Here is a 13,567-nt window from a genome sequence, read left to right on the forward strand (position 1 = left end):
AGGTGATGACAATGGGAAAGGAATCAGCAGTAGTAATAGCAACACAGAAGGATCCTTGCAAATTTCTGTTCCAAACAGCGAGACGCTAACACTCAAGGTCAGGAAAGAGACATTTGCCAGCACAAATCACTGGCTCTCAAGAGAATTAGAGAACTCAGCTGTAGAGATGCCCACTCCTATGTGGGCTTTTAAGGTCTCTTAAAGAGATTAATCAGCAAGATGACAAATCACATAAGTCAATGGGGAGGGAAGTTTTATTTCACATGGATTTGACGGGGAGGGATGTTTACAACCATCAAGAACACAAAGATCTTAGTCTATACAGTTCCCACTACCCAAAGTGCCTGTAGCTATCTGCCTTCAAACCAATCCTTAGTCGCTTGGGTGAAATGCAACTGTCTTAACCAAGAAGCCACAATGGAATGACACACCAAGGATATTCAAAGATTTGGTCCGTGCCCACGTGACTTCAGAAGTAAAGCTGGTCTTTCCTCATAACCTCTCGTTGTGATAGACCACTTATGTTTGGCCTGTTGGATCAAAACACGATTGACACCAGTATTATAAAGGTATAGAAATAGATCCTGCCCAACGGTGTCATAATTTATATTACCAAAGATGCAAAGACAGTGGTTATGTATGCCACATTTCTAGTCTAAAAACCATGGCAATAAAAGGAGGTGGGGAAGAGAACAAAGAAGGTGAATTTAGATGAGCAGCTGCCCACTTCCCCACAAAGTCTCAGGAGCAGCTGACTCGAGACAGGCTGAGCCAGGTGGTGTTTGCTGAGGAGTCACCGGGAATACCTGTGGCATAGGACAATCAGCAGGGCCTCAGAACCGAGCAGGAGATGCTCTGTTCTCCTCTAGGCTGCAGCAGAAGGCACAGCCTGCAGGTAGCTAGCTGTCTGACCAAAGAAAGGAAGATCCAGACATAGCCCATGTCATAAAGCCCTGAGAGCCCGATAGGTGTGCTTTAGAACAGCTTTGCCCAGGCCCGTCAGGGGCAGACCAGCAGGCATCAAGTGAGGTCCCAGGCACCAGCCTAGACAAGCCTGGCCACAGGGCGGCAGGCCCTCAGACCCACAACTGACTGGCCCAGTCCAGGGATGACTGCAGCACTCTATCACATCAAGACAACCATATGCTGCAGCTCAAGTGTCTGCAAGGCTTGGTGTGCTCTAAATCAGAAATGAGAACAGCCGCTATGGGGCTGCCTCAGCAGCCTCAGCTGGGGCTACTCACCAGCCCCTGGGCAGCATGTCCAGGTAACCTCTTCTGGATCAAGTCTGAGCCTTGGCCCCGCTCTCTAGCTTCAAAAGGACAGCTCTACGAGCAAGATCTTACCTGTCTTGCTCACTGCTTATCCCCTATGCCGACAACAGTGCTTGTAACACAGTAGGCGCTCAACAAATAACTGTTGAAAGGGTAACTGAGATCAGCAAAGATGCAGTCAAAGACTGCTCAGGAAAGCCCATCGTAGTAGCATTCTTCTGGAGGCATGAAAAATGTTAAGGAGGGCTCAAAGTAAGTAATAACACATGAAGCATCAATTCCCTACCACATTACCTGAGTTTGTATTATGTTTCTTGATAATCCACAGGTTGTTGTAGTCCTTGTGCAAATAGGTGGTGACCTGGGTGGGAATGTGGGGGAGGGAGGAAGAGGTGGGAGGGAGAACACCATCACTATCAGCACAGCCAGCCACAGGACAATCAACAGCAAACCAACATTGCTAAACCTTGTTCAGAATTCCCAGCCACCGACCCAAGGGGCCATGTTTCCCAGTGGGGCTCAGGAGTAGCACTGGGGAGGGATAATCTCTCCTTCCTTCTGCATTTAGAGGCCTTTTCCCACAAGGGCCTTTTTGATTTGTCTCTGTATCTTTCTGCATCTCGTCTGTAAAGTTCCAGCCTCCTAGAGGGAGGGACCATGATACCCTGTGTAACACAGTCTCCAGCACACAAAGAGGATTTAGTGCATTTTAAAAAGTAATTAAGATCATGTCTCAAACTTTCTAAATGAAAAATTCATGCTATTATATTTTCTAGGGTGTGGCCAAATGAAACTAAAGAGCTCCATAAATATCTTGTCCCAGAAGCCTGAAGTTTTAGCCCATAGCCATTTTGCATACACTGATTTTTTAAAATTATGTGTGTGTGTGTGTGTGTGTATGCATGTGCACGTGCATGTAACACTGTGATTAATCTAACAGCAAAAGCCTGGAAACAGTATAAATGTCCAATAATAGAGAAATAGTTAACATGACGGTATGTCCACAGGACAGAATATTACACAGCCACAGGAAATGTTTCAGAGCATTTTTTACCAGCATAGGATAAGGCTTACAAAACGCTGATGCTAAAAATGGCTACCACTTATCACCAGGTACTGTTCTAAGCACTGGGCAAGTCTTATCTCTATGTGTATGTACTGTGCTTATCCCTACCATACTTACAAGGAAACTGAGGTTAAGTAATTTGCTCAATGTCACACAGCTTATTAGCTGGAGAGACAGAATTCAAACCCAGGCAGCTAACTCCAATGCTCCCAGGATAGAGACTATACACAATTATGTCAATTATGTAAACAAGTACATCAACACTCTGAAACAACAGAAACATAGGCATTTCTCTTACAACGTGAGTTTTTACAACTCCAATAGGACAAAATATGACTGATTTACTTGCAAAGAGATTTGAAATTAGCATTTAGGAAAAAAATTACGCATGTATTGTGGCTGCTTTATTTCAGTGGCTTTTGCTTTCTCAGAAAAAAATTAGGGATAATGGTATTAAGAATAACAAGAAGGGGCCGGCCCCGTGGCTTAGTGGTTAAGTGCACGCACTCCGCTGCTGGCGGCCCGGGTTCGGATCCCGGGCGCGTGCTGAGGCACCACTTCTCCGGCCATGCTGAGGCCGCGTCCCACATACAGCAACTAGAAGGATGTGCAGCTATGACATACAACTATCTACTGGGGCTTTGGGGGGAAAAATAAATAAATAAAATCTTTATAAAAAAAAAAAAAAAGAATAACAAGAAGCTAAAAAGTTTTGGTAGCCAAAGAGAAATTAAGTCCACACTCCTGAACAAAAGCTACATATAGTCAACCCAGCTTGGATTTGCCCAAGGAGGTTAAGGCTTTGTGGTGCTCGTGTGTGCACTCTGTGCATTTTTGTTTTTTACAAAAATCATTACTACTAAAATTCCTATAAGAAAAATTACTTCTTGGTTTTGAGTATAGTCCATGGCCTTTTTTCCCATTGAAACACTTGTTTTTACAGTGGAGTTTTTTATAACATGAAGTCTCCTAGGAACATAGGTATCCTATTACAACAGGATGTTGTACATCCAACTGTGTGGATGAACACTGATCTTCTGGGATTACATGTAGCTTTTCTTTTTTATACTTTTGTATATTTTCCAATTTTATTTTATAAACATTATGCTTTAAAAACATTTAAAAATCGAGACCTAGAGTTGTTGACAAGACATTAAATTGCAGGGCAGGGGGGGCCACTATAGGTTATTGAATCCAATCCCCTCAATTTACAGATGATGAAACTGGCTGAATCGATGACAAAGTCAGTTGCTCCCGTCCCTTGGCCCAGTGAGGTCCCTCTATACCACCATGATTTCATGCCTCCACACACGGGCTGCAAACACTAGGACAAGCTTAATACAGCCTTTCAGAACTCGGCCTTTCTCTCCCCTTGCCCACTGTAAGTGTTCCTGGTCACCACGTCTGTAACTTGATCTTCTACATGATGCCTGTAGCAAGGCATCACCATGGAAGGACTAGCTGTAGTTTTCTGCCCTGGCTGTACATTAGACTCTTCTGGAGACCTTAAAACCAAAACGAAAATGCACAATACATGGGCCCCATCCTAGACCAATTAAGTCAGAATCTTTAGGGTGGAGCCAAGGCATTAGAATTTTTTAAAAGCTCTCCAGTGGATTCTAATGTGCAGCCAGGGCTGAGAACCACTGGGCTAGAGATAAGTGGAGAATCAAGAATGAGAAACTGATACTAAAACCCAATACTCTGGGTCAACTTTCTAATAAACTAGTACATAAGGAAATAATAATAAAGTATTTTGAGAAGCAAAGATTTTTTGCAAAGTAAAGATATTGATCATTTTGCAAGAAGAGAAACTTCTTTTCCAAGCTTCTCAGAACAACAGCCTGCCCTACACCCTCCACTTCCTCACCTCTCATTACTTCTTACGTCCCTGCCTCTGAGACTTCTGCCCTCACCACTCCACAGAAACTATCCTGGTCAGTTACAGGCCTCCTATATTGCCGTTCAAAGGCCTCACCTTCGCTGAGGTCTTGCAGCACTTGAACTGCTGACGCTCTCCACCTCCTGGAGACTCTCTCTTCCCTGTACTCTCCTCTAGTTCTCCTCCAACCTCCCTGTTCAATCCCTCCTTCTCAGCCTCTTCTACTAGCACCACTCTGAGTGCCTTTACCACTGCCTTAAATGCTGCTGTTCCTCAGGGTTCCTTCACTGGCTCTCCTCCCTCTGCACATCCTTTCTGGGCAATGTCACCCATCCCACTGTGTCGCTAACACCCACAGGCTACGCACTCACATCTCTCTCCTGAGACAAGCCCCATACCTAAAATATACAAAGGAAACTCTCTCATCTCCAAAGCCATTCTGCCTCCTCCATTTCTGATCATGGTGAAACAGCATTATCACACATACACCTTGACCTCCAAACCATAGACTTGGACTTAGCTCATCCCTGACATCCATCAGTAACCAGGCCCTGACATTCGACCTGTGAAGTGTTTCCTGATTCAGTTCCCACCTCTATTCCCATGGTCTTTGACTCCAGTCACCATCCTTTGTCATGATTATTGCCGCCTACCTGGTTCCTTGCCTCCAGTCTGTCTCCCTTGTCAATCCGTCACACTCTTGCTGGAGTTATCTTTCCAAACTAGAAATCTAATCGCATCTTGCCATTCCTTAATAACTTTCAATGCCTCCCCGTGTCTACAGAATGAAGTCGAATCTACTGTAACATGTAAGGCCTCTCCACAATCTGGCCCCACCAACCTCTGCAACATTCTTCTTCTCCCTCAGACACCGTCAACCACAGCCACACCTAACACTCCTTAACATGGACACTGACATGGTGTCGCTCACTCATTCAGAAAACACTCATGGCTAACCCTCCATTGTGCAATTTACATGTATTATCTCATTTAATCCTCACAACAATCCTATGGTGGAGAGAGGTACTATATATTTTCCCCCATTAAAGATGAGGATACTGAAGCACAGAAAGGTTAAGGAATTTGTTCAAAGTCATACTCTAATGGAACCAGGATTCAAACCCAGATAATCTAGTCTGGTTCTCAGGTCTGTGTTTATAACCACTACACTCTACTCATCATCCCCTTCATGCCAGGCACTGTGCTAGGCACTGGAGCCTTCCAGGAGCTAGCAGTCATGTAGAAAAGAGACAGGAAGAGACAAGCACTCACAATTCGATGTGAAAAGGGTTACCACACACACCTGTAAAGGGTGCCAAGAAAGCCCCTCATACAAGAGGCACCTAACCCAGCACCAGGTAGAGGTGGGTCATGATGGTCAGAGGGGAAACCTAAGCTGAAGCCTAAAAAGGTGGAGTTAGCCAGAAGAAAGAGAAGGGTGCAGGAGGAGGAAGAATGCTTCAAGCAAGGAAACAGCACAGAAAAAGAACAGGAAGCAAGAAAGAGAATGGCGGAGTCAGTCACGGCAGTTTGGTGTTGCTGCAACACAAGTGCACAGAGGCTCACTGACCTGCTGCTGGCGGGCGCCAACGCCCTCAGGGTACAGGTGCCTGTGGGAGTGGAGATAGCCGATGGCCATCCGCAGGTTCTTCACAGTGATCACAGAGCCATAGGCCAGGTCTGGGGGGAAGGAAGACAGTGGAGGGTGGGCGCTGGCACCGTGCTAGAGGCTGCCCCTGACTGGGAGGGGCCTCCGAAGCCACAGGACTCAGTAACGCTCTAACAGACTCCATGGCTGTCTAAAGTAGAATGCCAGTGGCCCTCTCACTCCAATGGAGCCTACTCAAGAGGGAGTTCACTACAGGGTCTCACTTATGCGCTGCCCTCCCCCCTCCCTCCTAAGGACTTCAGAAGAAGCTGGGTATTAACAATGTTACTATCAAGGCACTGTTTGTAATAGCAAAAGATTAGAAACAACTTGTCCTTCAGTCAAGGTCTATACATACATTCAGTGGAATAAAGAAGGAAGAAGCATTTTACGTCTTCATCTGGAATGTTCTCCAAGATATAATCTTATGATAGACTGTTAAGATAGACTTTTCACTATATATCCTTTTGTGCCTTTTGAATCTAGTACCATACAAAGTAACTGTTCAGTGGTGTTTGGGGGTTTTTTACACTGAATTAAAAAAAAACACCACCACCCCAGAGTGAACAGCTTACCCAAGAGCATCCCCTCCTCTCGCAGGCCCTGGGTTATTGAGAAGCCTCTTTTCCTTACTACTGTCCCTCTTCTCAACCCCCTGTAATCTGGCTGCCCCACCAACCCTGACTCCACTGAAACAGGTCCACCAACAATGGCCTACTCCTGTCTCCTTTTGTTCATTCATTTGGTCAACACACTATATCAATTACACAGTGAAGTGGAGGAGGCCTGGCTGCGGCCCTGGCAGAGTCCAGTCTTGGCTCTGAACCGGGACACATGACAGTGGGCAAATGCTCCAGCAAAGGTGTGACAATGTGTGACATGTGGGAGCCCAGAGCAGTGTAGGATGAATTCTCACCCAAAGAGTAAAAGAGGATGGCTTGATGGAAGAGATCACAGCTGAGCTAGGCATTTTAAATAATGAGTAGGAATTTGCTAAACTTCACAGTTCCATTTTTCTAAGTTCTCTTGCAGGCCAACATATGCAGCCCTGCACACTGCTGACCACCTTTGCTTCCTGAAATGCTCTGTGTTCCCCCTTCTCAATCCCATACTCCCTCACGGACTGCTCCTCCTCTACCTCCTTCCTCCTGCATTCCCCAATGACCTGACCTCAGCCCTGTTCTCTTTCTCTTTCTACAGTTTCCTTACAGATCACAGCCACTGCCACAGCATTAATTACCACTTTACTTAACTGATTGCTCCTTTGAAAGCATCAGCCCCAAGCCTGCTGGCCCCACTGCACAGATTTCCCCAAGCATCTGAAAGTCAATCTCTCAAATGTGGAACCCAATATCGGCCTTTCCAAACCAACTTTTTTACCTGATTTCCTATTTCTCATTCTTTCCATGGTCTTGGAGGGCCCACGGTGTTCTAGGCACCATGCAAGGCACTGGAGAGACTGAAATACATAGTCCTTGACTTCAGGAAAGGCAAGTCTTCAGCGATTGGGCTCAAGTCCTCAGTGACATCTTTCTTCCTTGCTTTCCATGTCCAATCTCCCTTGTATTTGCCAGTTTCCCTTCCCCTGTGGCTGCTACCACCATGCCCAACTCGAGTCCCTGCAATAGCTTTCCAGAGGATATCCCCAGTCTCCAATCCCATCTCCTCCCTACCCATCCTATACTTTTCCACCAGTGTCATCTCCCTACAGTACAGCTTTCCTGGCCTCCTCCCTGCTCAAAGACCTCCCCCTGGGTCTCCACTGTCTGTTTAATGAACTCGAATACCTCATCCAAACTTTTCAAACCCTCATAATCTGGGCCCAACCTATCTTTTCAACCTTATCTTCCAGTACTTTTCTGCACATAACCTGTGCCTTAGGTTTTTCCCTGTTCTTGGCTTTGATCATGCTGTCCCTTCTGCCCAATATGCCCTCTCCTTCCTCTCCATCTGTTGAAATCTACCCATTCTTCCAGGGCCTGACTCCAAGGCAACTTTCTCTATGTACATCTGATCCCCTCCAACCCCCTGGCAGAAGTGATCTCTCACACCTTCGGTTCCCATAGCTCTGTGTTCCCTCTTTATATACTTAACACACACGGTCATATCAGGTAGAGACCCTCTACACTAGACTCTATACTCTGGAAGGCATCCATCTATAGCCTCCAGTGTGGTTAACATTTGCTCAGTTACTATCTGTGAATAAGTGAACGGATGTGAGTCACAGAACACTGTGGTGGAAACTGACCACTAGCCCTGAAGGGCCTTGTTCTTTTACCAGATTCTCTCTGGCTGGCCTTCCCACAGAGCTGGCCTGGATGCTTCCCCCGCCACAACGGAGAAGTTGTTCCTTAGGGTCAAAGAGCTCATAGCTCAGGACGTCTTCCTCTGCACTTCCTGTGCCCCGACTCCCTCTCTTGAATGCTCATACGAGATCTAACTGGATCTTTCTCCCACTTTGCCATATACAGGCTAAAAAAACTCAAGCTATCATACTCGTGTTTTCCAATTCAACTCCCAGGAAACCCTTCTGCCTTCTACCTTCGTAAAGGCCAAGAGACACTCACGTTCAGGGACGGAAGCATTGTGAAGGTTGTTCCCTGAAAGCCGGGCCTGGAAGGCAGAACTGAAGAAACCATCACCAGGACCACTGTGGGGAAAGGAGGAGCAGCAGACAGCCAAGTTAACGGAGTGAACTTGTGATTTCCTAGGAACCCTAGGAAGAGCTCTGTGCAGTTAGTTTACAAGAGGTACAACCGGAGTGGCAGTGTGCTATCAGGGGACAGACACAGGTGATAGAGTCAGAGAAACTGGGGTCCAAATCCCAACTCAGCCACTTACTAGCAAGGTGACCTTAGGAAGTACCTAACTCGGTTTAGCCTCTGTTCCTCATTTATAAATTGAGAATTTAAAAAAAAATCAAAAGAACTCAAAAATGATTATGATTAAATGAGATAATGTGCACAAAATGCTGAACATAGTTCTCGACACTCAGCAGCTATTTGTGAAATGGGAGCTGCAGCTGGTGTTATTGTATTATTATCCTCACTCCAACTGCACGCCCCTATGGTGGCCCATCCCTGTTAAGCACAAGGGACTTTGTTTAAAGACAAAGGGCAGTTTAGCTATTAGGAAATTCTCCTCTTCCTTCAGGTCAGGGTGCTGGCCTTTCTGAGACCTTTGGATACCCAAAAGATAGAACAGAGGAGGAAACAAACAGGAAAAAACCCTGGGTCTCCCTCCTATCATCCCAACCACAGACCAAGGAAATCACAGGGCCCATGCACGGGCTTAGAGGCAACAGAAGACCAGAAGCAAGAGTCTGGAAAGGCTCTGCTGTACCTTTTATTCAGCACCATGAAGTGAACAGCGTAAGTGGCTGTGTAGAGAGCCAGGGGCAGCACTATGAGGCACAGGATACGAGCAGTCAGGTGTTTTCCCATGGTTACCTGCAAACAGAGCCAGTGTGGGGTGCTAGGCATTCCTCATGCCTTATATGTGCGTTACACACAAGTTTTCATGTATAAGTCATATCATAAAAAGTTAAAACACTAATGGCCAACAAGAAAGAAGAATATGTGTAAACCTTAAGCCTTTCCATAACACCCCACCACCCAAGCACTGCAGGGGGTTGAACATGGGTCAGCCCTCTGCTGCCTGTCCAGGCCCTCACCCAGGAAGACTGTTACTGTGCTGCCGACAAGGCCTTGCCTGCATCTTCAGCATTGTCACTCATTAGTCCCCTCTACATCCCAGTCACACTGAACTCCCTGTACTTCCTCATGCTTCCTGTGCTAGCCCCACCCACCACACGGACAACTGCTCCTTATTTTAACTTCAGGCCTCAGCTTCCTCCCAGAAGCCTTCCTGGATCGCCTGAGACTGGGCTGGTGCTCTCCTCTGCTCTCACAGTACTTGTTGGCCAGATTATAATTGCCTGTTAATTTATTTCTCTCTCTCCATTGTCTCTAGAGGGCAGGAATCTTTGTTTTATTCATCTGTATATTCCGTGTTTCACACTCAGTGGATGGTCTGTCTATATTTTCTGAATGAAAAAACAAACTTGTTGGGACTTTAGTTCAGAGGTGATGGAGAAGCAGTATAGCAAAGCAGTTGAGGCCTGGAGTTAGCCACCCTTGAGTCTGAATCCTAGATCTACCTTTTACTACTCGTATGACCTTGGGAACGTTATTACCTCTCTAGGTCTCGAGTTCCTCATTTGTAAAGAGAGGGTAATAACTACCTACCTCAAAGGATTGTTATGAGAAGTAAATGAGATATGAAGGTAAAGCATTTTGAATAGTGCCTGACACAAAATCAGCTCTTAATAAATAATAGTGTAATAAACCCTAAAGGCCCTTACTGGCCTCCAAATCTGGAGACCCTGGGTCAGGAAAAAAAAATTGTGAGTTCAGAAAGTCATCCCACCCATTTTACCTAAGGTCCCATGCAGTCAGGGTCTGCCATATATTTGGCATGAGCCCAGCTGGACAGAATTCCTTGGCTGGGTAGTTTGTAGAGCATTTAAAAAACAACACAGAAACAAATGCCAAAAGAGAATTCCAAGGATGTTAGTCCATCTTCTCCCTTTATACCTCTCTGGCCTCTCAGCCATGGCCCACTCCCTGCTGTCATGATGCCTACAGAGGGCAGCCAGATCCAGCCCACCTGGGCCCAGAACACATCCACTCTGCCGCCTACAGCAGAGACAGAGAAAGGCCACTGGCTCTGCTGAGCAATAACAGGGAGCAAAGACATTTCTACAAACACTTGGGTGCTCACCAATGAAAGACTGAGGTCTCCAAACAGGTGCCAAAGGTCTGAAACAGTGTTCCACCCCACTTGCAGGATGACAAAGAGGCCAACAAACTTGACCCCTAAAGCACCAGCCAGATTCACGCCAGTCAGGCTGAGCCAGAACCACCAGGGGGCAGAGAAGGGCCTGAAAACCAACAACATAAGTTCAGTTGGCAGCTGGAACCAAACTCAAAGCAAGTGCAGCAGTGGGAAAGGGCAGAGGTTCTCTGACTCAGAGGCTGTGCTGAGCCCTCTATCTTAAGGGTTCCCAACTCAGGGGACCATGGCATGGCTCCAAGCAGGGAGCGGTCTGTGAAGCCCCTGAAACTGCAGGCAGCACAGCGCGAGAGTGAGCAGGATCTTTTTCTGGGGAGAGGGGCCACACCTTTCCTGGCTAAGCATAGGGCTTAAAGTAAGCAAGAGGCTTCAGCAGTGACCAATCACACGGAAGTAAAAGGAAAATCCAGAGAAGCCCGCTGGATTCAGACAGCCCTCTCCTTTGTGTCACCTCTGGGCCCTGTAAAAGCCAGCAATTATTGAGTACTTACTATGTGTCAGGTACTGTTCCAAGCACTTTACACATACTGACTCTTTAACCTTCACTACAACCCCATGAGGTAGGTCCTATTATTAGCCTCTTTTTACACATGAGGAAATCGAAGTACAGAGAGGTTAAGTAATATCGCTAGCAAGCAGTGGAGCATGGTTCTAACCCCAGTAGTTGGTTCCAAGGTGTGCTATACTTATAGCACCTAGTACTCTGTGCTGCAATTTTCTGATTATCTGGCTACCTCCCCTGCCAGAGTGAATGCTCCTTACTAGCCAAGACCTACGCACCTCTATACCTCCAACTCCTAGCACAGTACCTGGCACATAGTATGTATTCAAAAAATGGCAGGTGGAAGGGGATGTGGTAGAAGCAGAAGATAACCCAACGCCAGAAAAACCTACTGGTCACTGGATCAGGCTTTATTAGCATAAAGTAATTTAATGAGCTTGGCCAAGTCGACTTCTGGAAAAGCCTAGGCGGAGCCAGCTCTTTTGGTTTGAATAGAATGAATGACCTGTTCAACTCTCTCAGAGGCAGGCCCTCCAGAACAGCTTTCGAACTGACCAGGGCCTGCAGGGATCCTCCTGATTGGTATGGACCATTCTAGCCAGCCTTTATATACATTATTCCCATCATTAGGTCAGGACTGAATGCAACCACTGAGGGCAGGGAGACAAACAGTTCCCAAGCACTACTGATCCTGGTGCCCTGCCCTCTAGGACTGATGATGTGAAGGATAAAGTTGTCCTGGGATCTCCTAACCAGCATTGGTGTCAACGGGTGGCTTATAGGATGGTGAGGTGGGGGAAGGCATTAGGATCCCTCCATAATATCCACAAACCCATATGTACCCAAATCCATCCCCACTGTAAAAATAATAATAATAATATTCTTGAGAAAGACAATTGACATTTTCTTAGTCTTATGTATACAAAGCAAAAATAAAAGTATCTACAGAAAACTTTTTAAAATCTATTTTAATGATCTAAAATGGGCAATCTAAGTTAAAAAAAAAAAAAAAAGTATGCTTGCCTTAAACTCAGCTTCAAGATAAGTCCTCTAGGCACCCACCCTGTCCCTGTCTATTATAGAAATTCCGGAGCTGCCACAGTTTCTGACCCCACCCCCCACAAAGATGGTGTTTCTGACCTGTCAGCACAGGAGTTGTACTTGACCATGCTCAGCATGGCAGCCATGATGAAGAACATCAAGATGGGATCAAGAAGGATGTACTGGGACAAAGTGAGGCATCCTGTGTCTGAAAAACACGAGCTCAGTGGTCAAAAAGTAGAATCAGAGAGGGACCCCCCCTGAGAACCAAATGCCCCAGCAACAAGAAACAGTCCTCCTGCACTAATTGCATGTGAGCATTTGTGCAGTCAAGATTAGACGGGCCACTGAGCCATCACTGATCATCGGGAACGTGGAAGGCCACAGCTTTGGAGCACACCAAAGCCCAATGATATGAAACAGTATCTCACACTGCTTTCAAGCCCTTGACCCAAGAAAGGATCATGTCATTCAGTCAGATAGAGCAGTCCTGAGACGAGGGCTCTTCCTCATTTCCACCATCAGAAAGGGAGTTCTGTCACCCTGCTTATATAGCCACAAACTACCTACACCTAGGATAGAGTCTTACCATTTTACATGAGGTTTCCGTTGGGAGTTTATTCTCCTTACAGGTACCAAAGGGATTTTTTTTAAAACAAAATTTCATTACATCATGCCCTTGCTTAAAGCCTCCAACGTCTTCCCATCTCACTCAGACTAACAGACACCTCAAGACGGCTGCCAAAGCCTGCATGGTCTCCCTACCCATCCAACCTCCTCTCCCAATTCCCTCCACCTCATTCACGCCACTGGCCACACTGGCCTTCCTGCTGTTCTTTGAATGCACATGTGCTGTCTCACACCAGGACCACCACACATGCTGTTCCCTCTGCCTGAACACTCTTCCCTCAGATCTCTGCATGGCTTAATCTTTTGCTTCACTCAGGTCTCTGCTCAAGGCCACCTCCTCAGGGAGCTCTTCATTGACCACCCTACCTAAAATAGAATCATCTTCATTACTCTATCCCTTACCCTGCTCTATTTTCTACATTGCATGTGCTGCTTAAGATGCTACATTACAGACTTATAATTTACTTGCTTATTTACTGTCTGCCCCACTAGTGGGTAAGCTCCACGACAGCACAGTACCTCATCAGTACCAAGAAAAGTGGTCTGGCACAGGGTAGATGCTTGAAAAACAGTTGTTGAATGAAAAATGAATAAATGCTGAATGGATGAATAACTGAAAACGGAAATTAAAGACATGAGGAAAAAGCCACCAGTTCTCTACAGAGACCCT

The 13,567-nt window shown here is 46.2% G+C and overlaps 1 protein-coding gene across 2 annotated transcripts in view; it reads right to left on the reverse strand.

Annotated features, from left to right (window-relative positions):
* The window catches only part of POMT2 (protein O-mannosyltransferase 2), a 43,182-nt gene that overhangs the window by 14,523 nt on the left and 15,092 nt on the right, over nucleotides 1–13,567 (reverse strand). The window contains exons 5-10 of one of the 2 annotated variants that reach the window (XM_058567435.1): nucleotides 12,367–12,475; nucleotides 10,653–10,812; nucleotides 9,213–9,319; nucleotides 8,438–8,520; nucleotides 5,793–5,902; nucleotides 1,569–1,635 (exon numbers count right to left, since the gene is read on the reverse strand). In XM_058567435.1, coding sequence (XP_058423418.1) covers nucleotides 1,569–1,635; nucleotides 5,793–5,902; nucleotides 8,438–8,520; nucleotides 9,213–9,319; nucleotides 10,653–10,812; nucleotides 12,367–12,475 — 636 coding nt within the window. The remainder of the gene's footprint in view (nucleotides 1–1,568; nucleotides 1,636–5,792; nucleotides 5,903–8,437; nucleotides 8,521–9,212; nucleotides 9,320–10,652; nucleotides 10,813–12,366; nucleotides 12,476–13,567) is intronic. The other variant, XM_058567436.1, reaches the window with a different exon arrangement.

Source organism: Diceros bicornis, chromosome 24, assembly GCF_020826845.1.
Source record: "Diceros bicornis minor isolate mBicDic1 chromosome 24, mDicBic1.mat.cur, whole genome shotgun sequence".
NCBI lineage: Eukaryota > Metazoa > Chordata > Mammalia > Perissodactyla > Rhinocerotidae > Diceros > Diceros bicornis.